Below are 27,988 nucleotides of genomic sequence, written 5' to 3'. Positions count from 1 at the left end.
TGAGAATATTTTACTTTGACTTTATAGCACACACCTAGGATTTAAATGTGTAAGTATGTGGGTGTAATATTCCTTTGTTGAATGAAATTAGAGAAACTGCTTCCCTGGAAGTCTTCAAAGGACATACAGCAGGAGTGTTACTTCATTTCTTAACCATGACCAGTATCTGGGGCATAGTTCCAAAACTTTTACTCTAGGTATCTTGCTTTAAGGAGACTATGAATTGGTACCTTTGTGACTAAATATATGGAGAATAATGATACATCCAAAATACAATCGTTTTCTGTCTGTCACTTGGGGCAGCCCTCCAGTGCATTATAGAAGTACATATTATGAAACATAATTACAAAAATTTGTAGTATTAGAAATCACATTAAAAGAGTGGTTGCCCTATGAAAAGAAATTGGGAAATTTGCCATAGAATATGAAATATAGAAAATACATTAGGGCGCCTGGGTGGCTCAGTGGGTTAGGCCGCTGCCTTCAGCTCGGGTCATGATCTCAGGGTCCTGGGATCGAGTCCCGCGTCGGGCTCTCTGCTTAGCGGGGAGCCTTCTTCCCTCTCTCTCTCTCTCTGGCTGCCTCTCTGTCTACTTGTGATTTCTCTCTGTCAAATTAATAAAATAAAATCTTTAAAAAAAATACATTAGGTGATAACAGTATATCAATTGCTTTGAAGTCTTTTTATTTTCTAACTATACTTTATCAACATATATTTGAGGAGCATAAAGATCAGCACCATTAGCTCAGCCTCTTTTATGCTTATTATTATCTAGGCAATAAATTGGGCTGAATAAAAAATTATTTCCAGTTCACAGTTTATTTTATTAATATATGAATCTGATTAAAAAGCACATTTGGAGTTGCAGCATTCTATCATTGACTTTCCTATGCATAGAATAACTAATTTATTTGTATTTAAAAATTAACAATGTAATGTCATGAATATTATATACAGGTAGACATTTCTCTGGGTCCCAATTCAGTGAAAAAATGTACTGGTGAAAAATTTTTAAAGATTATTTTGTTGTTGTCTTTTGTAATTCAGGTTATCTGGAATGAATATACCACCACCAATTATCAGCAACAAAAACTGGCTCAGACTGCATTTTGTTACAGACAGCAATCACCGATATCGTGGATTTAGTGCTCCCTATCAAGGTATGTTTAATGAATTCCTCTGTCTCTTTTGATATGTGAAATGATCTTGGTATATACAGCCAGATTTTGCAATAGAAGCAAGATACCTTTTGCATTAATGAATAGTAATTTGAATAAGCAAAAATAGTCATTCTCTTGCTGAGGGAATAATGTGATAACTAAATTACAGTAGAAAAGTTAGTTGGTTTTTATAACACCATGTTCAAAACAGAGAATATTATGACCTCTGAAAGATAATATGTGACAGATGTCATGTTTACTTTAATAAAGTGCTTCAGCCAATAGGCATGCTTCCTAAAGCTGTACCACAAAACACTGCAGAAAACCTGCAGTTGTAAATAGGCTATCAATTGAAATCCATTTTCCTATACAGTGTGTTTGCTATTGCTAGTTTAATTAACCTTGTTAGGATTATGATCCACTATTTTTATTAAGAGGCATAATTTTGAATAAGAGGGATATAGTATTTGATGTATTAACTTGAAAAATCTCTTTATTTAGAACAAGATTATTATGAAGATGGAGTGTTAATGAAAATGTAGCTTCTACAATATTTATTAACATTATGTGGGTTTAGTGTACTTTATCCTCAGACTACTTATGTAAATAATTCATTTCATTCTCAGTAGTGTATCAGCTCCTGTTAAGGGAATCGTGAGCACTGCCATAGTTACATTTTTCCATTTATCTGTTTTTCTTTTTTTATTTAATGCTTTCTGTTTTAGTAGTCTTAAGTCTTAGGCACTTTGCAAATTTAATATGGTGAGTTTAGGCAGCTTATAATTAATACCTAAAATGTTATTAGGCCACATACTGTTTTCTGGAATACAAATTTCAACAATTAATTTATACTTGAAGACCAGTAACCTAACTATAGATGTCCTTTCAATGAGATTTCTGACAATAATAGTAACAGATTAATGTGATTGGTATTTTGACATTTATAATAATGTACTGGGTATTATTGTAATAAAAATCTCTAAAATAATAACTTAAAACTAAAGATTTTGAACAAAATCCACTGTAGAAAAATCTATAATTTCTACTGCTAATGTAGTTAATTTGAGTGGAAGCATGAATGAAAATATGCTCTTAAATCCTTTCTCATAACAGAATATATTACTCATCATAAAATACTATATTTTAAAATTGAAATTTAAATATGCATAGAAAATTACTTTTATATATTTTATTAAAAATAGCTGTCCAGAGCATAGTAACTTGAATCTTACCAGTTTCAGCCAGTGTCACTTTTAAATTGGAAATAATATTTTGTTGAATTTCCAATTTCAATATCTAAAACTTTTTTGTACTTCAGGAATCAGAGGACTCTTTTTCTATAAAAAATCTTGCAGAGCTTCTTTACCTCTCTGGGTTGACCCCTTCCTTTTGGAGTTTTCTAGCGGCATGATTTTATATCTCTAATTCTCCTCTTCAATGGGTTAAAGCAGATGGCATGGCAGAAATTCAAAAGACTATCATCTTTGACTCATGTGGTGATCTTTTCTACTAGATTCATGGCATCTTTCAGTCAGATGTCTTTCTTCCTTATCAGAATAGAAAAAAAGTATTTTATATTTAAATGTACAACCTGGAGGGAAAAAATGATCTATCTCAAAAATAAAATGATACTTCATTTGCTTTATGTAGTATGGTTTCATGAAACTGGTATCTTTAGATAGAGCTGTTTTGCATCATAAGGCAATAGTGCTAAGCTTCCAGTAGATTTGTGTATGTAATTATTATTTTCAGTATTCTACTTGCTGATCTTAAATTGACTTTTATAGTGCCTTCAGGTTCAATTTGATTTTCTAGCATTGCCTATCTGGTTTCAGGAGTGAAAAAGAGCCTAACAATGAATTCACTGCAATAAAATAGAAAGGAAGTATTTTATGGGGGATGCATTTTTTTCTATTTTCTTCAGCAAAAGGAGTTCAAAGATGATAATTTTTGGTGTAATCTATATATAGAGCAAATAAAGTGGCCTACAAAAATGGAAGCTATGATTTTATAACATGATCAAGAGAAAGTTTTATTATATAAAAATCCACCTTTGCATGTATCCTTTTAAAACTTTTGTCATTTAGGCCTGATTTTTCTAATACATTATGTCCAAACAGTATTTTACCTAGACAACATAAATTCATTTGGAGAAGTATTTCTTGAAACTATAAACAAATTTAGGTAAATAAATAAATAAATACCCAAGAAGCTAACTTAAGTAGCTTAAAATTCATATTTTGACAATCTGAAAGACATGCCCTAGCATGAAATGCTAATCTTCCTGTTTTACATTGTTTTACATTGTTCTATGCTCCCATTTAATATCACTGGTACCTTAATTAAAGACAATGAAAGAGAACAAAAATTATGGAGAACCAGGTATCCATGTAATATAGCTTCTTAATAACTCACAAACTTATTGAGTACCTAGTGATTATTACTGAATGAAATTGTTTCATATTTTAATGAAGCTCTAGGTTTCCAAAGACTGAATAGTTTCTCCATAGCGTATTTGTTTAACCTGGGTTTTTTATAAAAAACAAAACCAACAAAACAGAACAAAAAAGAAAACTTTGAAAATTAACTGCAAACTTACTAAGCTGCCTGATTAGCTGTGTTTTATAGTGTGTCCCATCATGGATGGAGTAGGCACATAGACACATTAACATGCTTTCCTTACTAGTGCATCCTTTAAATTGTTAGAAGTTAGCTTCCTTGTTGGTTAAGATATAATTTCAATAGGGTTAAGTAGAGGTAGAGGAGAACACACTAACAAATGTTGTTTTTACTCAAAAATGCTTAGAAAAGTCTTGATTTAAATGAATTGCCTTTGATATGCAAATTGCTTCCCCCTCCCTAGATCCCACACTGAATATGTCCACTTCTACCTAAAATAAAACTCTTTTTTCCCCCAGAGTTTATTTATATTGAAAATCCCTTCTTTGAAAATGCTATTATTATCTCTACTATGTTTCACAATTTTTTCCTCTTTAATTTGCAACCCTTGCCCAAAGAAACTTATTTCAATATCATTAGTCTTTGCTTTTAAAATTCTTCTTGCATTCAAGTTTCATTAAATATCTTCTAATGAGAACTTGAATTGTTCTATGTCACACATAAGTGGTGTAATTTTTCTTATTTGTCGTATTTGGAAGTTCTCATATTTATTTATTGAAACCTTCATAACATTGTCGTTTAATTTTTATTATAAACCTAGAATATATTATTTTCCATTTTTATGAATATTTAATCATGTTTTCTTAATTTCTAAATTGGAAAGAGATTTTCAGATGACAATTGTCCAATACATAAAGCCTTACCTCTAGATCATGTTTATTTAAAAGTATTATGTTTTTACCCATCAGTGTCCATTATTCAACTATAAAATATTATTACATTTTTAATTTTAAGTTATTCAACATTTTACATCTTTTTAATGCACGAAGATACTGTATCAATATCAATATTGTCTTTGGTATATAAGTTTAGGAAGTACAGCATATAATTAATTTCAGTTATCCAAATATATGAATATTTCTATATTACAGATTATGTTTAGTAGATTTTTCCACATTTTATCACATTTTAATTTTCCCTTTCCTCCTATAACCTTGTTTATGTGATTCTTCTTATGTAGATCAACATTTTATAGATACTTACTTTCAATTTAACAAAGATACATCAATAGTAAATACAGTGCATTTTAAAGTGAGAAGGGAATATACTTTATATTACATAGTTTCTCAAAGAGGTTGTCATCCTTCTTGGGATCAGCTGTGTGTCTTTTTGGTGAGAAAAACATATATAATGAATGAAACTTTCAAATTATATTGAAAATGCACTGCCGAAAACCTCAGTTAGAGAACTGTGACATTTTAGACGCACATAATTTAAGTGAAAAAAAACTTTGGAGAAGTATCTCTTTCTTAGATTTGGAAATTTTTTGACATAAATGTGAGTGCAGAGTTACTAAACAACGATAAATAAGATTTTCAGGGGTCCAGGGTAGTCTATAAGGGAAAACTAAGAATTGGGAGTCTGCGAGGTTACTAATTGTTATCTGAGTTGTTTGAGCCTTGGTTTCTTCATCAGTGGGGGGAAAAATAGTCACAGTTGCTAGGCATGTAACTATGGTGCAATCAAAAGGTATTAGAATTTCTATGAGCAGAAGTTAGACATGCAGTGAATAAAGATGCTTCAGTGGAAAGAAATAATCAACCATGGGAAATGAGTGAGAAACACACTTTCTAACCATGAGAGAGAAATAGTTTAAAGATTGTGATCAAACATAAATCTGAATCCTGGAAACACATATAAAAATGAAAAATCCTATGTTTTATGAATTAATTCCCACATTTCTCTAGAGAACAAAGTACTTTTCCGTAGAACACGCTTTTAAAATGAAAAAAAAAAAAAACACTCAGTTATGTTATAAAACATAACAATTTTTAGAATAACATAGTTCAAATTTAAAAATAAAACACAACATCAAAGCAATCTGTGTAATGCTATATTTTTTTTTCTAATTTTGCTTAGGCATCAGTTTTTCTTTGTGTACCTTAGTCTTCTGTAGTTATAATAAAGCACAAGTAATCCCATCTCAGCATTCTAATCACAAAATCCCTCCCCTAATTTGATAACTAATCATCATAGGGTTTTAAGGTTGGAAGTGCGACATAGTAAGAGAAGACCAAAACTTTCGGTTCAGATCATATAGATGTACATAATTTACTATAATAGAAATGTTGGACATGGGCAATTAGGCTATTTTCTTGGTGAAGACACTAGAAAGGGCTTTGCTAACACAGTTCAAGAGATATACTCTCTCTCTCTATATTTCATATTATGGTAGGTATTATTTATTTTTTAGTGAGTACATACTGTAGGAAAATTTATAACTTGTACTTGAATTATTATCTCAAATAATCCCCTTTTCATAAATTAGACAAAATGTATTATTTTAAGATTAGGAAATCAACTAGTTATTTTCATTTACTGAGTTTTGAGAGAATAAGATCTTGGGTTCCATAATGTTGAGTTCCATTTGGTGAATAGTGTTTGAGAATAACTTCTAATCTTGTACCTTATTTCCTTTTTTTTTTAAATTTTTTATTTTTTATAAACATATATTTTTATCCCCAGGGGTACAGGTCTGTGAATCACCAGGTTTACACACTTCACAGCACTCACCAAAGCACATACCCTCCCCAATGTCCATAATCCCACCCCCTTCTCCCAAACCCCCTCCCCCCAGCAACTCTCAGTTTGTTTTGTGAGATTAAGAGTCACTTATGGTTTGTCTCCCTCCCAATCCCATCTTGTTTCATTTATTCTTCTCCTACCCACTTAAGCCCCCATGTTGCATCACCACTTCCTCATATCAGGGAGATCATATGATAGTTGTCTTTCTCTGCTTGACTTATTTCGCTAAGCATGATACGCTCTAGTTCCATCCATGTTGTCGCAAATGGCAAGATTTCATTTCTTTTGATGGCTGCATAGTATTCCATTGTGTATATATACCACATCTTCTTTCCTTTTGATTTTATTATTAACATCACTTTCTTTTTTCTTCAGGTCTCATTTAGTGCTAAATCATTACTTTCATCTTGAAATTCTCTTTTTTTTCTTTTAATTTTATTATGAGATTAAAAAAAAGTAAATTTCTTTTACTTCTTCCTTAATGAACTTGTCTGGTTTATGGAGTTCATAGTCACAATTAGTATGATGTCTACACAACCAGCAGAGAAAAAATGAAGATATTTAATAGTCAAATGATCTAAGTAACTATTGGTCTGTCTAGAAGAACCATTAAAAACTCCCTGATAGCATTTCCTCTGTGATATAAATTTATGTTTTGTAGTCCTTGCCAATATAACATTTAAGGCTTTTTACCATATTAGTTGATAATGATAGAATTAAATTCTTCCATAGCTAAATATATTTACTTTATTCATTTCTATCCTTAAAACTTATTGGTCAATCTTCTTATATATCCCTAGACCAAAATTCTGTTCAGAAATTGTGTATGTGTTTGACAGTAAACTGTCTAATTATTATTTCATTTCAAATTTCTCTGAAGTAGACATTTCACTGTGAAACACAACTAGTAACCTGAGTGAAACACTGTATATCAGAAATACAGTGTTAAAAAAAAAAAAAAAAAGAAATACAGTGTTAGTGACTCATTTTTGCTTTAGTCAAACATAACAATTTCAATAAAGTACTTTATCTCGCTAAATATTTTAACATTTATGAATTTAAATTAAGCCATATGACTGACTGTATTTAGAGTTGGACCAAAGTTTTAATATATGAAATGAGAAGTTAGATGTAGAGTGGAATATTAGGAATAATATTTTATTTATCTCACCTTGCTGTCTTAGAGTCCTTTTATTCTGGTTGTGAGTTAACTATGTGCTTTAATGCAGAGGCTACCCAGGGTTATTGATAGATGTCATTTAGGAGAAACTGTATTTTGAAAATATTACATTCAGATTCTGATAAGATCACTTAAAACTAGGTGATAATGGATTTTTAAACAAAGTACAGTAAGAAAATATAAAGAGAAATAATGTATGTACTTAAGAAATAGTCACAGAAATCAGTATATTCAAATGACATGGAGATTCTATTATAAGATTTTCATTATTTTCTAAGGAATTGAATCAATCTCCAAAACATTGATATTAGAATGATTGACATAGTCAAGAAAGAAAATATCATGGATTGTTACTTTAAAGAAATATCTTTAAGGTTTAGATTTGTTAAGTCTTTCTTTCTTAAGCCAATATTTCAATTGTTTCTTTTAAAAAATAGTTAGTGTTGAAAATAAAATCTTTATGGTTTGCTAAGTTTTCTTTCTTAGGCCAGTGTTTAGTCCATTTATATAAACCCTTTGTTGATAAATCTTAAAAAGTTAAAGGCAAATTATATTAACCTTCTGATATAATCTAATAGAATTTGTAAGAATCCAGAAATATCTTGGGAAAATTAGTGTGATTTAGATTACTACTTTCAAATATAGCATCTACTATGAATAGGAGATAATTATCAAATATCCAATGGTGATACTTTCTAAAACATATAGTAGGTTTAAAATACAGTGCTTGACAACTGTACAACTGAAAAAATTCCATTTTTGTATAACATTTTAATTTGGCTCACACTTTCCTGTTAATGATAGGATAAACTTTCGAGTCTCTTCTAGGAAAAACATCTCTTTTGTGTTAACTCAACTTCCTTGGGCCAAAAGTTCAGACTTTCAGAGTTTAGATCACTTCCTTCTTTTTAAAAGAAAATTTCTAGATATAGGTGATAGCTTATGAGGTCTAATAGTGATGGGATAAAATGGCCTGTCCATATCTTAACCCTTGCTCTAATTCATAAATATTAACCAGTTTCAGTGAAAATGTCACTTCTTGGTAACCAGGAATCCAGTAGATATCTGCTGCTGGCATCCACAAGGCAATTTGTAGTATGCTCTTTAAGCATGGTCAGCCATCCACCTTTCTGACTCTATTCCATGACACCTTTTGCTGGTCTTCCCATCTACTCTTTAGCTAAAACTCTTTAGGTCTCATTTTCTACTACAATTTCTCTTTTTCACTTACCATAATAACCCCATGGCATGGTCCTGTCTCTGTGTTAATTCACTCGTACCTATCGCCACTCAATATCCATTGGTCAGTAAAGTGTGAAACTACCCACTTGCTGAACACATATTACTTTAAAGCTCAGTGGAATCTGGGTATATCTTTAAGGAGCTTACATTTTTCCATAAGTCCAATGCTGTAAGATTTCAGAATTAATTGCTTTAGCAAATATAGTTTAACAAATTAATATAGATGATTGTACTATATGTAACTTCCATCCTCCATGAGAGTTTTCACACAATAGGGCGTCTTAGACTTTCTGTTCCTATCAGATGGTGGGAAAGCTTTTTTTGTGTCCTGTCCTGAGTTTTCACTAATCATAGGTTTTATAAAGCTCTATTAACTATGTCTTCCATATTTTCCTCTTGATCTGAAAAAGAAACTGTTTGAAATTTATATTTCATATTTTCTTTCACCATAACATAACCCTCAAGTCTAATATCTAGATATGAACTTTAAAAAATGTAATATTCCATCAAAATTGTATAAGTACTCTCTGATATCAAAGGAATCTCCAAGGGCTCAAAGAATGAGGAAAGTCCACAGTATCAAGATTAATAGTAACAAGAAATACAAATGTTTTAGATTTTTAAAATACTCCAGCTATTATTAAGATAAAAATTGATCTCCTTAGAGAAATACATATATCATATTTCTTACATAAGTTTAAAATATATTCTGTACTGATTTTATAATGTTATTTAAGCTATATTTACAATTACAAAGTGATTTTTAAAAAAATATACAAATTGATAATATTTTATTATCTTATCCCAACCAATTTTGGGCTAGTATTTTCAGTTAATATAATTTTTATCAAGTATTTTAAAATTTTATAATGTAATGAATTCTTGGGTAACACTTTTTGTTTATAATTGTTTGAATTTCTTGTACTTCAAAGGACATCTGGCACATTACAAACATTGCCATCATTTTATGGACATACCTCATGGTGATTCATTACTGTTCCATTTAGTCTTCATATATGGTAGAGTTTTACTCATATTAAGAATTCTTAAATGCTAACATTTACTGTCTCTAGGAGGGCAGTTTCATTACATCACCTAAGGATGAGCACATAACAAAAGATAATTGATTAAGTCAGTGTTTAACAAAAAAAAATTCAGTGTTTTAGAAATTCTGTTGCAAAGTATATTGAACAGGGCATTTTGTCTTTAGTAATGATTTAATACTTGCCCAAGATGACCTCCAAAGGGCTTTTGCAATCAAGCACAATAAGTATAAGCAATCAAACACACTGTATATGATTGATTCTTCCATGTTGGTATGAAAAATGGAGTCTGAGGCAATGCTTGTGGACCTTACATTCATTTCATTGGCAGATTTACCATGCTATTTAGAAATAACATTACAGAATTAAAATCCTTAGACTTTTAAATTCAAATTCACAGATATCCAGAAACAGTTAAAGGAAATTTAGGAAAAGTTCCTTCAAATGATTTAAAAAATTTATTAGGATTTTCCTTAAGTTTAAAGATGTATGGCAATGGTAGTTACACAGGGCCAATTTTGGGGCTCAAAAAGCTCCACAATCACTGGGTTAAACAAATTTAAGTTGAATTATTTGATTTAAGCAAATAATGCCTTTTCAGCTTATTTAGGACCTGTTCTTCCTTAGGACACATTTTAGGAAATAATCCTATAAGATATAAGTGGAAGGATTGGCTTCATGTGACAATAAATTTATTATTACTTAACCTGATCTTTCTTCAGGTATGAAATTAGCTGAAGTAAATGAGGCAGGTATATTGCTAATGTTATTTAATTAAACTAAAATATTTTTTTAGATCAAAGCCCCATTTGAGATGATTATGGAATCTTTATTCATTCCATCATTTATTATCCATCCAATTTTGTTCAGTGAAACTATTGCTGAGCACTTACTTTGTAGCAGACACTGAACAAGGCTCTGCAAATCACACAGTCCCTGAATTCAGAGTTTCCTGCCTAGTCTGTGAAAAGATGTGTGAAAATTCCATGAAAGAAAAATAATTTATGAAGTATTATAATTAAGAAAAGACAAGCTCTTTTGAGAACTGAAAGAGACTATGTGGTCCAGGAAAACTCTCAGAATACTTGGCACCTGGCTAGAATAATGAAGGTTGCAGAGTAGTTTTAGGTTAGAATCATGATGTGACATCTATGGTGTAAAACTATGTTAGTTTATGTACTATTGCTGTACAGGTTATTAACATGTTGAAATCCTATTGATTGGTAAATAAATAACCACTCTCATGGGGCAAGAGCATGAGCACTGCTTTCCTGACTCCTGACCTGCCCCATCTCTTTCAAGACTCACTGGATTGTCCTGAAATATAACAAATGGCTCATACCTGTTACAACAGGGCACTTTCTAGATACAACCCATGATCAGCATTCACAATTCAGTTTCTCGTCCCCATCACCTGTTACTTGGTGTTCTTAACATCACTCCAGACCTTCTGGACCATGACAAATTCAAAGTGACCAGCAAAAAAAAATACTACTGCCCATTACTATTGGATGACTTTAAAAAGATGTATTGTTTATTTACAAGAATTACACACATTTGGGCAAATTCAAAGATATGAGCAATATAAATATTCTATCTACTATATAAAGTCTAGAAAACAACTTTTGTATTGTTTCATAGTTGCCTGGTTTTATAATTTGCAACTCCCCAAAGGCATTGACTGTGTCCTTTTATCCCTGTACTTCCAGAGTTTACCATTCAAATAAATGTTGAACAAATGATTGAATGTTATATGTGCATATGTATGTGTCACAATTTACAAAGTATTTGCATACACCTTATCTCATATACTCCTCACAGTACCTCAGATATTGTATTATTGTCTTTACTTTATCAAACAAAGACTCTGGATCAAGTGATTCAGGCTAACACAAGGACACTTAGGGTAGGTGGAGAGTGAGGGCTATACACGTCTGGCTCAGCCCTGTGCCGGATCCACTATCACCCAGAGAAAGGGGCTTATTTGTCTGATTCACTCAGATGCCCCGTTTGAGTTAATGGCAGCCTTGTTGAAAAAAAAATAGGAAGCCTAAGGTCACATTAGATTATAGCAGAAGCAGGACTGAATCCTTAAGTGTTTTTGCTTTCAAAGACTGTGCTAAATTCACTATGATCTCCAACCGTAGTTATCCTCAAATTTGCACATTTGTAGAATAAATTTGTTATTTTTATAAAAGGCTAAAATTTATTGAGATTCAAATTTGGTGAAAAAGTAAGTGAAAATTGTGGAAATACACTGTCCTTGATTAAAAGTGACATGTTCATAAAACAATGATATCAGTTATTAAGTTAGTTAATATATGGGCAGCATTTTGAATAGTGTCTGACAGAGAGTAAGCATTATATAAAATGTTAGCCATTATTACTATTATCAGCAGCAGCAGCAGCAGGAGAAGCCTCATCACCCTTATTGTTTTGCTCAAAATGACTTGGAAGGCAATTTCAAGCATGTTATGAATAATAGGGGTATTATTTGAAATGGAAATATCTCAACTTTTCACAGTAATTTGTTGGAGACTCATTTTTATTTGATTACATAATATAAGTCCTTATTTGTTGATTTAAAGAAAAAAAGATTCTGTTTAACACAGGTTTCAATACAGTAGATATTATAATGAAAATTAGCCCTAGTAAACTACATCAAATATTTAACAGACAAGTGTTGTACAAACTATGTGAAATACCAGCAAAGTATACTCTTTGCTTTACCGTATGTCTATGGGGTGAAACAAACAATAAAAGCATCTTCTGTTATAGGCTGATTTATCTTTTTATTAGATCAGGTACTACTGACTGTTATTGGAAAACCTAAGAAAGAATCTGTAGCTATAAACAGTTTAAGGTGAAAGAAGTATAAAACCCTTATTAAAAAAGGCAATAGTTTCATTATACCCAGTGTACTTTTGTTGGAAAAGGTCAGATTAAAACATTATATTGTTGATCTAATAAGAAAGCAACTTTGTTGCATTGGGATATATCCTTCTTTCCTACAGAGAATCTAGCAAGTACTGGCTAGAATTTCCCTAACTAATACGAACCTCCAGATTTTGTGTTCCTACACTTGTGTTGAATTTCCAAGTAAATATTTATCTTTCCAGTTTATCAACATAAGAGAAAGCCAGCCAACTCTTTCCTGAGGGAGATATGTAAGTAAGTAATACCAATAAAAACTAGATTGCAAAGGTAGTGAGAGGTAGAGATTACCAGGAATAAAATTTCCTTTGTACAAGTATTATTCTGGAAAAAACACTGAACTAGAAGTTGGTAAATCTGGGTATAGCCTCTACTCTGCGAGCTTGAATGGATTCCTTAGTATTTCAGGACCTTGAGGTCATTTGATCATGGAACAATAAAATTTTCCCAAGTCCAAAAATTATGTGGCTTAATTTAGTGTTTGCAATGCCAGTAAGTCACAAAAGTTTCTCACAGTGGTAGGTACACACACACACACACACACACACACACACACACAATTTTATATTTTCTTGTAGCCACATAAAAAAGTAAAACACATAGGCAAAATGAAATTTAATTACATTCACCTATTATATCCGAAATATTAACATTTCAACAGTAATGTAAAATATTGATGATATACTTTGTGTTATATTTTTCAACTGAGTCTTAAAAATCTTAATGTATTTTACACTTACAGCACAGCTCATACTAAACATTAAATTTTCAATGGGAAGAGTTGATTTTTAATAGTCTAGAAGAATAATTTACTTATAATTATAATAATAAATACAGTATTTCAGTGTATTAGCAACTGTTATTTACTGAGATTTCACTGTAATTCTTACTGTCTGCATAAAATATTCAAATAAACACATCATAATGTATGCCTCGGATGCTTTCACTACAAAGCTACATCTTACATAATGCAGCAGTTAAAATGTAGCACCAAAACAATATGATTATATTTAATGGAAAAATATTTAATGCTCCAAATTTCTAAGTTGAAATTAAAATTAGTTACAATAAAATAAAATTTAAAATTCAGTTTTTCAGTTTTACTAGCTACACTTCAAATTCTCAAAAGCCAGAGGTGGTTAGTAGCTACTGTACTGTGTGGCTACTGTACTGCATAGCCTCTGCAGGTGTAGTGGACAGCTCTCTTGTGACAGCTGAGCTAGTGCCCTCCAATTATAAGAAAGTAAGAAATATGTTCAAAAATAAATTTGCTGAGAGAATGTGATACAGTATCAATTTTCCCATTGTTCCTCAGCTTTGTGTTACTTCCTCTAATTTTTTATGACTTATTGCTTCTGGTCATTACACTGCGGGATCTGCTTTACGTCATAACTTTAGAATCTCTAATTATTTGAAAAATTATGATTTCCCTCTCCACCATATGCAGCTTAAAATAAATCCATAAAAGCATTCAACAAAATTCTGACATTCTCCTTTTAAAGATTTCAAAACATTATTTTTTTGAAAAAATTTCTTTTCTCTCTTCCTTTCTGTTTTCCTTTCTGTGGTTTCTTTCAGGATGCTTATTAATCTGCCAGACATGTATGAGAGATCTGCCTTTTCCCTACCACAAGAACTAAGAAGGTTTAAGCTTGTGCTTAAGAAATGGGATGAATGTTTCTGATTGAGTATGTTCTGATCATCTCCCGTAGGCATAATTTCTATATGCTCCATTGTTTCATTTTCTTCACATGGAAGGATATTCATTATTTGATTCAGGCAGTGTGGTAATCATATGCAAAAAAGCAATATATCGAAATGCATGTTAAGTTTTAAGAAAGCCTCAGATTTCTTTTAGTTTTCACTGTGGGATATATTAACAGATTCTAATAAATAATTTCCAGAATTTATTCCAGAAGAGATACCCTCAGCATATATCTACTGGATGAAAACTCAGCTCTTGTGATCACATTAACCTGGTGAACTAGTTTGCTAGGACTGCTATAACAAAAGGTCATCGACGGGATGGCTTAACAACAGAAATTTATTTTGCACAATTCTAGAGTCCAGAAGTCCCAAGATCAAGATGTAGGTAGGTTTGATGTCCTTTGAGGCTTTCATCCTTGGTTTGCAGATGGTCACCTCCTTGCTGTGTCCTCTTCTGGCCTTTCCTCTGTGCTAGCTCATGCTTGGTGTCCGTCTCCCCATGCCAAAATTTCTCTCCTCATAAGGTTATCAGCTATATTGGATTAGAGCCCATCCTAAGGTACTCATTTTAACCTCAAATCTTTAAAGAACTTATCCATAAATGCAATTACATCTTAAGGCACTGGGGGTAGGACTTCAACACATGAATTTGGGAGAGATGCAATTCAGCCATAAAACTAGAAACACTGTTTCAATTCTATAATTAGTATATTACCAAGCCCCAGCTATTAATCAAAATGCTAAATGTCATTGAATGTTAACTTCTTCCCTCTCTCCTATCCTTGCACTGATTAGCCAGGTACTTGTGTAAATGAAGAACAGGGTTGAAATTGACTCTTCTGTCCGTCCATCTTGTATCTTCCTCTTTCTTCCAAACTCCTTAGGTGCTGCTGTTTTAGATTTCTCTAAGATTAAACAGAGGTAGAGCAGAGAAGAGGTAAAGAGACTGGTCTTGACCTCAGTTCTAAATCTACATACTCTCTGGTTGTGATCTTCAGGCTGATTCTGACATGGATAGTCCTGGGGCCTTTTCAGGATTCCAACTGGGTCTATTTCTTCTACAGTTTCTTTCCCCAGGGAGCGCATCTGTATTCTAAATGGACACTTGCCAGAGTTTGTCTCCAGCCATTTGATACTCCCAGCCTTCTTTTGCTAAGGTCGTCTTTATTCCTCAGATAGCCTACTTGGCAGATACCCAAATGATACTATTTTAAATCTCCTTGGTGAACCAGAAATTCCATGTTTTTTTGTTTGTTTGTTTGTTTTTGTTTTGTTTTTCTCTGAGAAACACAAAAAAGTGAGCTTATCTCAACACAGAACCACTATCTTCTCTCATTTCTGAATTCTCTCAACAAATGTCAGTTTTATCTTCTTCCTGTGTGATTTTGACTTTAGCTTTCTCAGACAGGAACAGACAGCAGTCTTTTTTGTGTGCCAACTGCATTAAACATATTTCATAACTGAGTGATCCCACTGAATCACTAGATAAACACCAGAAGGTATCACTCTTCCACCACTCCCTCAGAAAGTCTAGAGAAAGGGTATTCAATGATCTACAAGTTTCTCTCAAAGGAAATAATTTCACCAAACTTCTTCTCTCTTCTATGTCTCCTTTTTATATATTTGCTGTGTCTGAAGAGTCCAAGAGTCCCAAAAGAGATACCCCTACATTGCTTTTGAAAATGATTCCTATAAGAACCTGTCATACATTCATTTAACTCTTTTTAAAGTTTTTATTTATTTTTTAAATTTCTTTTCAGTGTTCCAGAATTCATTGTTTGTGAATCATACCCAGTGCTCCATGCAATACATGCCTTCCACAATACCCACCACCAGACTTACCCAACCTCCACTTCCTCTCCCCTCCAAAGCCCTTAGTTAGTTCCTCAGAGTCCACAGTCTCTCATGGATCATCTCCCCCTCCAATTTCCCCCAACTCCCTTCCTCCCTTCTCCTCTCCATCTTCCCATATCCTCTGTGTTGTTCCTTATGCTCCACAAATAAGTGAAATCATATGATAATTGACTCTCTCTGCTTCACTTATTTCACTCAGCATAATCTCTTCCTGTCCCGTCCATGTTGATATAAAAGTTGGGTGTTTATTCTTTCTGATGGAGGCATAATACTCCATAGTATATATGGACCACATCTTCCTTATCCATTCATCCATTGAAGGGCATCTTGGTTCTTTCCACAGTTTGGTGATTGTGGCCATTGCTGCTATGGACATTGGCATACAGATGGCCCTTCTTTTCACTGCATCTGTATCTTTGGGGTAAATACCCAGTAGTGCAATTGCAGGGTTATAGGGAAGCTCTATTTTTAATTTCTTAAGGAATCTCCACACTGTCATTTAACTATCTTAATGTCTGCTAAATTAATGCTTCCATTGAAGCTAAGTCAGAAATTGCTGTATTCTAACCTCCGGGTACACATTCTACACACACATATGCATACATATATGGAAATGTTTACACTTTTACTGAAATCAGTCTTTATACTTTGCCAGAGTATGTGAGAGCCAATGGGGACTATATTTATCACTTTCAGTACCTGATATAAGATTTGTATGTATGGTTTACATCTTTGTTGTCTTTTAGTTGTAAATTTTCTCTCTCAATAATCTACCTCTCACATTGTGATTTAACTCCTGTGATATTGTATAGTTCATAGATTAAATATGAAAAGCCAACAACGAATAGGTAGTGATGAATAGATAATGCAAAATCAGACAATAGTTTTAAGTTTCTGGAGGCTAGGTTGAATGTATGGTAAATAAGAAATGACAAACTTCAAGTTTTTTTGTTTTTGTTTTTGTTTTTTCCCAGTAAATTAGGAGAGGCACTAATACTAAGATGAAGATCTAAAGTTATATATTGGAATCCCAGTTATGTCTCTGGTTAATTATATAAAAAATGCTGAGTATCTTGAATCTTAATTTACTCATAAAGAAAATGAGGACATTGGATTATATAACCACTGCTCTCTTTTTAGGTAATTTTAGAAATCTTGAATGATGTCATTTTTAAATGATACATTGGTGACTCTCCATAAATGATTTGAAGGTGATGACAGAACATTTGAGAGTACATTTGTATATATTTTAATTTGTATACATGGTTATAAGGATAAGTTTTTAGGGGAGCTATTATGCAGCTCTGACTCTAAATGAGAATTAATCAAATGGACTTGATTTCTATATGGTCTTAATTTAAATCATATAGTTTATATTTCATGACTATGTCAACATACAGCACATATCTGTCCTAAGATGACCTTCATTCATTTATTATTTTTTAAGGTTTTTTTTAGAAGTAAAAGCAGAATTTATTTAGCATGATCTTAGTGTCCTGGGATCAGGCTTGTTGGGCTCTGTGTTCAGCAATGGAGTTTGCTTGTCTTTCTTCCTCTGCTTCTCCCCACTGCACTCTTTCTCTCTCTCTTTCAAGTAAATAATAAAATCTTAAAAAAAAAAGTTTGACAATTTTATTATTTATTGTTTACATCTTTAAATATTATTAAATAAATATTGCCAACCATGAGTGAATACTTTAGTCAGTAAATTAGAAATTTGACCTCTAATTCATTTACCTAAAGTCCTGAATAAGAGTTGCAAAAGTAAACTAAGGTTATTTCTTGGTGCACAGATTTAAATTTTTAACTTTTCAACAGAGTTCTACTGACTTCACAGCAACCAAAACTATAAATCTAATGCTAAATGCTCTGAAATGATCTCCCTATCAGTGACTAAAGGTAAAGGAAATGAGGTCGAGGTCCTCTTTCATGACAACTTTATTTTACAAATAAAGGACCCAATATTTTAAGCTTTCCTGTATATTGTCCCATGACTCATCTATTTTCTCATGTTTTCTCTTTATATATTTAATGCTTTTAAGCATAACTTTGCATATAGATGACCCTCCAATACTCACATCTTCCTGTGAAAGCTCTTTATGTATAATTTATAATGTATTTTTATGTTACATTTCTTTGCTTTTTTTTTTGCTACAAGACTTCCTTAATAGTGCTACATAATACACTCCCCTTTAATTAAATGATAAGTAGGTCTGTAGACCAAATCAGTCTGAATCTGAATGGGACCCACTTGTTTCATACCCTGCAAGAGGATTTTATTCCTTAGTATCTTGGTACTTAGAGAATAACACATTTTAAAAGTGGTACAAACTTAATAGAAAAGTTAATAAAAATGTCTATATCTGAGGGCTTCTTTAATCAACATAATGTCAACAAAACCAAAAAGGGGGGGGGAGATGGCATCCTTTTCGAAATAAGTTCTGTTGTTACAGTGCATTTCTGTCATTGATTTTTACTTTTTTGGAGAGTGGGGAGCTTAAATATATAGCATAAACATAGGGCTTGGAAAATAACTATTTTATGTCTGAGGCCAGTGTCTTCACAGAGTGGTAGAAATATGTTGCAAAGACTATATTTCTGTGACACATAATTATTTAGATTTTATTTATGCTTTGTTAAAATATACAATTATCTATGTGATGTAATCTGAAGGTAATAATACTGGTTTCTCGACTCTCTCCCTATGTATATAGTAGTAAATAGTATTTCTGGATGCATTACATCTGGACTCAAATCATGGTTTTTCCCATTTGTTCCACAATTATGATTTTATTCATTTTCCTTCCTAAAAATATCTCACTAAATAATCCACATTCCCAAATTTGTTCTTTCTTCCCCTTTCCTCAAATCCTCTCTTCTGTATTCTTTTTTCTCAGAGCCTATGTTGGGTTTTATTAATACATAAAGTATTTACTGTTGAGGTATCCTAATTGTCTAAATTAGGACAAGCATGAAAGGTTAAACTATTATTTGTCTTCATAGTTTATCTCAACTGTTAGATAAAATAAATAATTTCCATATTTTAGGTTAGCTAACTGACAAAAACATTTATTAAAAATACCACAGAGAGGGGCACCTGGGTGGCTTAGTTGGTTGAGGCCTCTGCCTTTGGCTCAGGTCATGGACTCAGGGTCCTGAGATCAATCCCTGCATCGGGCTCTCTGCTCAGTGGGGAGCCTCCTTCCTCCTCTCTCTCTGCCTGCCTCTCTACCTACTTGTGATCTCTGTCTGTCAAATAAATAAATAGAATCCTTTAAAAAAAATGCCACGGAGAAAACAGTAACAAGGAGAGTGTTTGCTAACATATGATATGTCACTTTGATTTTTATAGGTTGTAAAATAAAGATCAATTTTCAAAGAACAAATGTATAAAGAAAAAGTCAGCAAACAAGGAAAATTAGTAACTCAATACAAGTTAATTTCTATTAAGTTATTAAATATAATAGCAGGTTCTGAGTTCCCACTACCTCTCACACTTACAATGATTTATAACCTCATGTAATTATTTAAACATTTTTCACAAACTAGAAATTCATGTAAACATTTAGGTCAGTTGTGATAGATGTCAGATGAATAATGACATGTTCCCTAGGTAAAATAGTTGAAAGAAAAATCTGTATCTGTACAATAAATATTAGGAAACACAAGAAAGAGGATGTATAATCTATGATAAAAAGTATAACCTAGTCAAATTAAATCATCTGACCTTTAGTACCAACTGATTAGTGAACTAATTGAATCTTTCTTTAACTTCCTAAATTTTGACCTCCAGTTTTCTTATCAACACAGCAAAGTTAAATTCAATATGATACTTGAGCAAACAGACATGTGGGTGCAAAAGATTGCTTCAAGATCTCTTTTTAATTAAAGCTGATTGCCTCATTAAAGAAAGTTCATAGTTGATTTGGTGTCTTCCTTTCTCCATGAATAAGCATTTATTTTTTTGTTTTCACAAAGATGGTTTTAGAAAACCATAGTTTAATACAAGTGGAAAAAATGTATCAGAAGGAAATATAAAATATTTAAATATAATTCCTGAATGATGAGATTTTTTTTTAAAATGATTTACGGTTATGAATGAAAACTCTGGAAAAAGGAGGACTGGTTCAAATCCTGTTTTCATCTTTGAGCAGCTGTAGGATCCTCGTCAACTTATTTTCTGCAACTGTACAATAGAGATGTTAATACACCATATCTCAAAGTGTTGTATTAAATGAAATTGTCTTTAAGGAAATTAACACATTGGCTTACATACTAAGAATTAAAAAAAAAAGTCAACACATATTATTATACATTTCAACCTAACAGTTTATACTTCTATGCGCCACTTAAGGCATTCTGTCTCTTAGTTATTTGTAGGTCCCCTCTTATTAATGAAGTTCCTTAAGAGACATTCATTCAGTTCTTTCCCGCAGTCCCACCATGAACTGCCCATAATAGCCCTTTAACTATCCATTCCTTTATTCATCCAACACTTACTGAGTCTGTTTCATCTGCTTTGCTAGGGGATATGACAGTAAAGGAGAGGAGCGAAGTCTTTGCCGTCATGGTTGTTGCAATGTAGTTACAATGTGAAATAAAGTTAAACGTGGGTGTGTGTAAACACATATGTATTAAACAGGCTGAAAGAAAAAAGAAATTGTAAGTGTGAATGTTTGCTGTGAATGAACGAATGGAAGGTGCTGGAATAGAGAATAAGGTAAGGGATGTAGAACCTAGGTTATTTACATACCCAGGTAACATATCTCCCTGATGGAGTGATGCATAAGACAAACCAAAGTTCAGTATGAGAAGAGTGGAGTAGGGGAAGTGCTAAAGGAGCTGGGCTGAGGAGAACAGGCCAATCAGAATGAACAAAGGCCCTGAAGAAGAAAAAGCATTAAAGGCTAAAGAACCTAAAAAATACCCATGTGGCTGAAACATAACAGAATTTATTGAGTATAGCCTGCAGTAGTATAGGTTCATGTCCTCCGGCAATAATGAAGGATACATAGAAGAATTTTATGCAGGAGAGAAGGGCAAAATGATTTAAGATTTGAGGAGATTCTTTTCTTCCACATCTGTATAGAAAATGTACTGTAGGGAGAGAATGACGGAAGTGGGGATAAATGTCGTGTTGTACTGCCTGAATTAGGATAAGAAGATAAATATGAAAGGAAGACAGACCTGATATAAATTTGAATGGAAATTGACAGGATTGACTGATTAACTGGATGTTCTTATGAGGGAAAAGAAAAAAAAATAAATTGTCTCTAAAATTCTTTTGGCAAGAAACAAAAGATTCAAAGAAGAAAATGTTTTATAGTGGAAAGAAAGAAAAAGTGGTCTTTGAGCCTTGTTTGTATTTGAGTTCCAGAGTATATTTGTGTCACACAAAAATGATCATATAAGTAGATAGAAAAGGAAGATGTATATATATGTCTGAAGTTCACAAAGAGTTCAAAACTGGAGTTTCATGTGGGATTCATCCCATAAAGAGAACAATTTAAATCCCTCGAATTTGGGGCGCCTGGGTGGCTCAGTGGGTTAAGCCGCTGCCTTCGGCTCAGGTCATGATCTCAGGGTCCTGGGATCATCCCGCATCGGGCTTTCTTCTCAGCAGGGAGCCTGCTTCCCTCTCTCTCTCTGCCTGCCTCTCTGTCTACTGTGATCGCTGTCTGTCAAATAAACAAATAAAATCTTAAAAAAAAAAAAATCCCTCGGATTTGATGAATTCCTTCAAAAGACATAAAAAGACATAAAAAGCCGTAAGAAACTCACTATTTAAATTTTCTGCAGAAGAGCAGGAGCAAACAATAGATTGAAAAGAATCTTCCAACTATTAATAAAGGAAGTGGAAAACTAGAAGAGAATGGCTTTGTATAAGCACTGAAAACTGATTATTTCAAGAAGAAGGGAGTGGTCAGTGTATGACATACACTGAAAGCTTTTCTGCTTTCCTTCTCAGGGAATTCTCAGAAGAATTCTGGATATTCATTATAGCCAATTCCCTTTACCCCATTCTCTCTTGGATCATTCCAATTAGTCTCTACCGTTATAATGAATGGAGGTCACTATTTCTCAGTCTTTATATTGAACCTAATAATAGAAATTGACACAGTTGATTTTTACATCCTCATTAAAACACATTCTGCAATTGGCCCCTAGAAAGCTCCTCTCCTGCTTATCCTCTACCTCAGAGTCTCCTTGGTTTCTACTCAGATTCCTGATCTGCAGTCAGGCTCTTTGTCCAGAGTTTTTTCGTCATCTCGTGCAGTCCTGTGGATTGCACACTCTGTGGGTGACTCCCAAAGTTACATCACTAGTGCAGATCTTCTACCCTGAACTCCAGCTTGACATACACCAACACCTCTACAGCATCTTCACTTGGATTTCTAGTATGCTTCTCATGCTTAATATCACCATAGTTGTACTGACACCTTCTCCCAAAGGCTGCTTCTTCCAATCTTCTCATATCAGCAAATACCAATTCTTATTTTCCAGTTATTCAGAATGAATCCTTGAAATCATCCTTGTCTCATTTTTTATCACATTTTATATCAGTAAGTCAGGATCAACTCTACCTCAAAATATCCATGATGCAACTACTTCCTTCCCCCTCTGTTACAACCATCTACATTCTAGCCACTCTCTCCTCTTGCATGGATCATTGCCTCTTCTTCCCAAAAGGGTCTCCGTGCTTCCAACCTTGGCTTTCCATAGTCCGTTATAAATAATGCAGCCAAAATGATATTTTAAAAATCTTAAGTCAGATAACGGTCATTACTCAGCTCAGAACCCTGTAGTGGTTCATTCTCCATCAGAGAAAAATCTTATCTAATTTACTTATTATTACTTATTAATTTCCTTATTATTGATTTAGCATTTTAACCTTGCTGACCTCACTTTTTCTTTCTCTATACCTTCTCTTGCCACAGCACCATGCTTGCTAGTTCTCAAAGTGTCATAGTACCTACTTTGGGGCTTTGTTTTCATTTTCCTGGAAAATTCCTCCCTTGGATATTTGCATGTCTCAATCTCTAATATATTCATATCTTCACTTAAATCTCACATTCTCAGTGGGGTCTTTTACACTACTTTATTTAAAGTTGCATCTTTCCTGGCATTTGGCTACTGTTTTGAATTAGTTATTTTTCATAGTGCTATTCATCATCTGAATATAAGTTTCCAAAAACAGAGAATATGTGACTATTTTCTACATTTCTGTCTGCTATGTGTTCCGTCACTGGGAGAGCTCTGTAACTGTACAGTAAATATTTATCAAATGAGTATGTTGAGAACATAGAATATGATTTAGTAACACAGAGGTTATTTCAGTGGTAAAATTTGGGAAGAACCCTAGACAAACTTGTTTGTGGTATGAATGTAAATCATGAAAGTAAAAATAGGTTGTGCAGACAACATCTTCAAGAAACTTAGATAAGAAGGAAGAGAGAAGTGTGAAGGTGGTTATAAGTGAAATGTAGATAGGAAGTGGTTTTACTTTATTTTTTGTTTTTCAACCTTGGAGATTGAGAGTATATTTCTGTAATGATATAAAAGACTATATAGAATAAGAGAAGTTAGTATTACAGGGGATCATAGGATGTAATACAGAGCACAAGTGGGTCAATGTTTATTTTGTTTGTTTGCTTGTTTGTTCTTGATAAGAGGAAGGATATTTCTTCCAGGATAATGAGAAGGAAAAGAGGGTAAACATTTACTTATAAGTTGCTCTAGAATTCTTCTTCATTTAAATTATTTTCAAGGAGTGGTAGTAAAAATGTCATTTTTCAGTTTGGAAAAAGTCACACATTTCAGCATTATAAAAAATGCAAATGACTTAATTTATAAATTAAAGTATCCAAAGTGAAGTCAGTAGTAAGAAAGTTAAGAAAAACATACTAAATAAAATAAGGACCAATAGAAACAAAACTTTAATCAGAGTCATTTTAAGCCAGATCCCATGTTCTTTCTGATAGAATTTGCTGAATATTTTGCTTTAACTTTTTCGTGTGGATATAATAATGTTTAGTTAAGTATTTATATATAATTCTTCAAGAAATGACATTATAAAAGAAGTTCAAAAAAAGATGGATTATAGTATCTGGGCAATAAATTTTAAGTTCTGTATTGTTAGTTTTACCATTTTGTAACAGGTAGGAGAAAGTCAATATAGGGATCAAACTATCAAACTTGTAAAATACCTTTAACATTATTGCTATTTTAGCCTCTGATAAAATCAACTGATATAAAATTAAAGGTAAGTGCAGATATTATATCCCTTTGGCTATCAAATTACCATCTTTGTATTATGGAGTTCTGACAAAATTATTCAAGCAATTGTCAATTTCCTAGCCAGTAATTACTTGACACCTGATTGTTAGCTATTATTCATACATTCATAACAACAAAAATTCATATAACTATATCTCATAGAGACAGTTGCATGGGGAAAACAGGTATTCATCAAAGAATCATAAATCATTAATGCACATTACAAGTTTGAGTGAAATGACTAATTACTTTAAAATGTGTGGTTTGAAACAGATGCTCAAGAATAAATAATTTAGAAATTTAGTTTTTGGTTAATAAAATTGTTTTAACTTGTGTGACAAGTTTATTGAAGAGTTAGAATTTAACTTAGAGAAGAATAGAGTAATCTTATTCTTTCTCATCACTACCTTTGAATGAACTCTATCAACTTTTTCTTCTCATCATTACCACTGAGCATTGATTTTGTGTCAGGTATTGTATCAAACATCTTTTTCCCTCTATTTCATTTCATCCTCACAACACATGATGCTGTGGTTTTCTTTCTTCATTTTATAAACTAGGATTGACACGATTCATAGGGACTCGTGAGTATCCTGAAGGTTTCACAACTAAAAGTGTTGGCATAGAAATCCATAGCTAGTTCTTTCTGAAATGCTATTACTAGAAATACTGTTGCTTATAACTTAGCAGAATGAATTTACCTTTTTGAGATAGAGTTTATCTCCAGCCCATAGTTCACTTATTTATTTAAGATATTGGATACGTATACATATACTCATACAAGTTTCTTCATGGTTTTCCATGACTTCTCTAAAACCACTGGGTATTTTTCACCCATCTAAACAAAACAGCTTTTATTTTCTCAAAATTTTGTTTAAAATATTTAAGTGACAGATATGCCAAGAAGCTAGAAGCTTGTTAATTAATTAATTATCCCCAGTGTGTACCCCAGTGAATGAATTGCTGGATATGGGTGTTTCCCACCAAACTTAAACTAAGATTAGGTCTTTCCCTGCCTGCTTCTATGCATGTCTACCAAAAGTACTAAATCATCATACACTTTCGAAATCTCCTGAAACTCATAATATTGGAAGGACAACCTAAACTACCTTGTCCCTCAAAGATACAGATATCATTTTCAATCATATCATTTTTCACTGAGAATAGTATGGACAGGGCGCCTGGGTGGCTCAGTGGGTTAAAGCCTCTGCCTTTGGCCAGGTCATGATCCCGGGGTCCTGGGATCGAGTCCCGCATCGACTCTCTCCTGTGCGGGGAGCCTGCTTCCTCCTCTCTCTCTCTCTCTGCCTCTCTGCCTACTTGTGATGTCTCTCTGTCAAATAAATTAATTAATTAAAAAAAAGAATAGTATGGACAGCTGCAAATATACCTGTTTAATTAGATATAACAAAATTCATGGAACAATTCTAATTATAGTTTAAGGTCAAATAACCTGAATAGAACTTCCACTTGGAAATGTTAAGGATGTTAAAAAGCTTGACAAGGATTCTCCCTTGAATTTGATTATTTTTGCTTCCATCCTCATGATTTCATAGCATGTTTTATAAATTAAAGGTAAGTCATGGCTATCTTGGTTACTTTCATTATTTATTGAAGGCGCCTTAATTATTCAGAACTTAAATACTTAAACTCCTCTGTTACTTAAAATTTCCTAATGTAAATTTTAATTAAATATTTATTACAAACTGCAAGTGAAACTTAGAATTGGAAATCACAGATAAAAGCTGAAAGATGTGACAGGTTAAAGTGCTTCAACAAATCTCTCCTATTAGAACTATGGCTTCTCAGTGTCTGAAAAGTAACAAATGACTGCTTCAAACTGTGTCCTCTCTTTTCACCAGACCCTTAATAGGGTGGTGGTTCTTCTTCTTCTTCTCCTCTTCCTCCTCCTTCTCCTCCTCCTTTTTTTTTTAACTAATTCCTGTCACATTATCTGCAGCCTCACTGAACTGTCATTTTCTGTGTTCTTTCATACCTTTTCATCATTGCACAAGCTTTTCATTTTTCATTTAATCACCGTGGCCCCTGCCCCTCAGTGGCCTCTATCTCTCAAACGCCATCGTTCCTGTGTTTTTCTTTCTATAGTAAATCAGATACGATTTTTCTCTTTTCACATTATTTCTTTGAGTGTAGCTAACTTTTATAAATTCTATAACTCCTTTAAAGTAAAATATACACTTTTAATTAACCTTTATATTCCTCTTCAGGCCGAGAATAGTGCCTTAGAGATTATAAATCTAGATATCTTCTATGGAATGAATGCATATAAAATTTGTATTTATTAATTTTGTTTGTATAATATATCACTTACATTTTGTCTATTTCCAGACCCTTACAGATGCATATTTTTTAAATATAAGAATAAAAGACATTTTTAACACTGATGATATCAAGTTTAATTATTTTTAATTGGCAAGACTATTGTTCTTACCCATTTGGAAAGTAATGAACTGAGTCACTTGTACAGATATCCTAATTTCTAAATAAATATACATACACATAGGTGTATTGGTTCAACATTTACCTAAAGTATAATGTGAAGAAAGGATGACAATTAAGATGTCAGGCATCAATGCAGTGTTATAGAACAACAGCACTTATTGGATTTGGGTCAAAATCCTAAAATTCTTGGGGCGCCTGGGTGGCTCAGTGGGTTAAGCCGCTGCCTTCAGCTCAGGTCATGATCTCAGGGTCCTGGGATCGAGTACCGCATCGGGCTCTCTGTTCAGCAGGGAGCCTGCTTCCCTCTCTCTCTCTGCCTGCCTCTCTGTCTACTTTTGATTTCTCTCTGTCAAATAAATAAATAAAATCTTTAAAAAAAATCCTAAAATTCTTTTTTTTTTAATTTTTTAATAAACATATAATGTGCTTTTATCCCCAGGGGTACAGGTCTGTGACTCTCCAGGTTTAGACATTTCACAGCACTCACCATAGCACATACCCTCCCCAATGTCCATAACCCCACCACCCTCTCCCGTCCCCACTCCACATAGCAACCCTCAGTCTGTTTTTTGAGATTCAGTCTTTTATGGTTTGTCTCCCTCCTGATCCCATCTTCTTTCATTTTTTTCTTTTCCTACCCCCCAAACCCCCCATGTTGCATCTCTACTTCCTCATATCAGGGAGATCATAGGATAGTTGTCTTTCTCCAACTGACTCACTTCGCTTAGCATAATACCCTCTAGTTCCATCCATGTCGTTGCAAATGGCAAGATTTCATTTCTTTTGATGGCTGCATAGTATTCCATTGTATATATACCACATCTTCTTTATCCATTCATCTGTTGACAGACATCTAGGTTCTTTCCATAGTTTGGCTATTGTAGACATTGCTGCCATAAACATTCGGGTGCACCTGCCCCTT

The 27,988-nt window shown here is 33.0% G+C and overlaps 1 protein-coding gene across 1 annotated transcript in view; it reads left to right on the top strand.

Annotated features, from left to right (window-relative positions):
• CSMD3 (CUB and Sushi multiple domains 3) overlaps window positions 1–27,988 on the top strand; it is a 1,237,422-nt gene that overhangs the window by 441,934 nt on the left and 767,500 nt on the right. Inside the window, exon 6 of the mRNA XM_004743466.3 lies at window positions 1,049–1,161. Coding sequence (XP_004743523.2) covers window positions 1,049–1,161 — 113 coding nt within the window. The remainder of the gene's footprint in view (window positions 1–1,048; window positions 1,162–27,988) is intronic.

Source organism: Mustela putorius, unplaced genomic scaffold (assembly GCF_011764305.1).
Source record: "Mustela putorius furo isolate JIRA1106 unplaced genomic scaffold, ASM1176430v1.1 tig00000228_pilon_pilon_pilon, whole genome shotgun sequence".
NCBI classification, from domain to species: Eukaryota; Metazoa; Chordata; class Mammalia; order Carnivora; family Mustelidae; genus Mustela; species Mustela putorius.
This window is presented reverse-complemented; position numbering and strand designations above follow the sequence as displayed.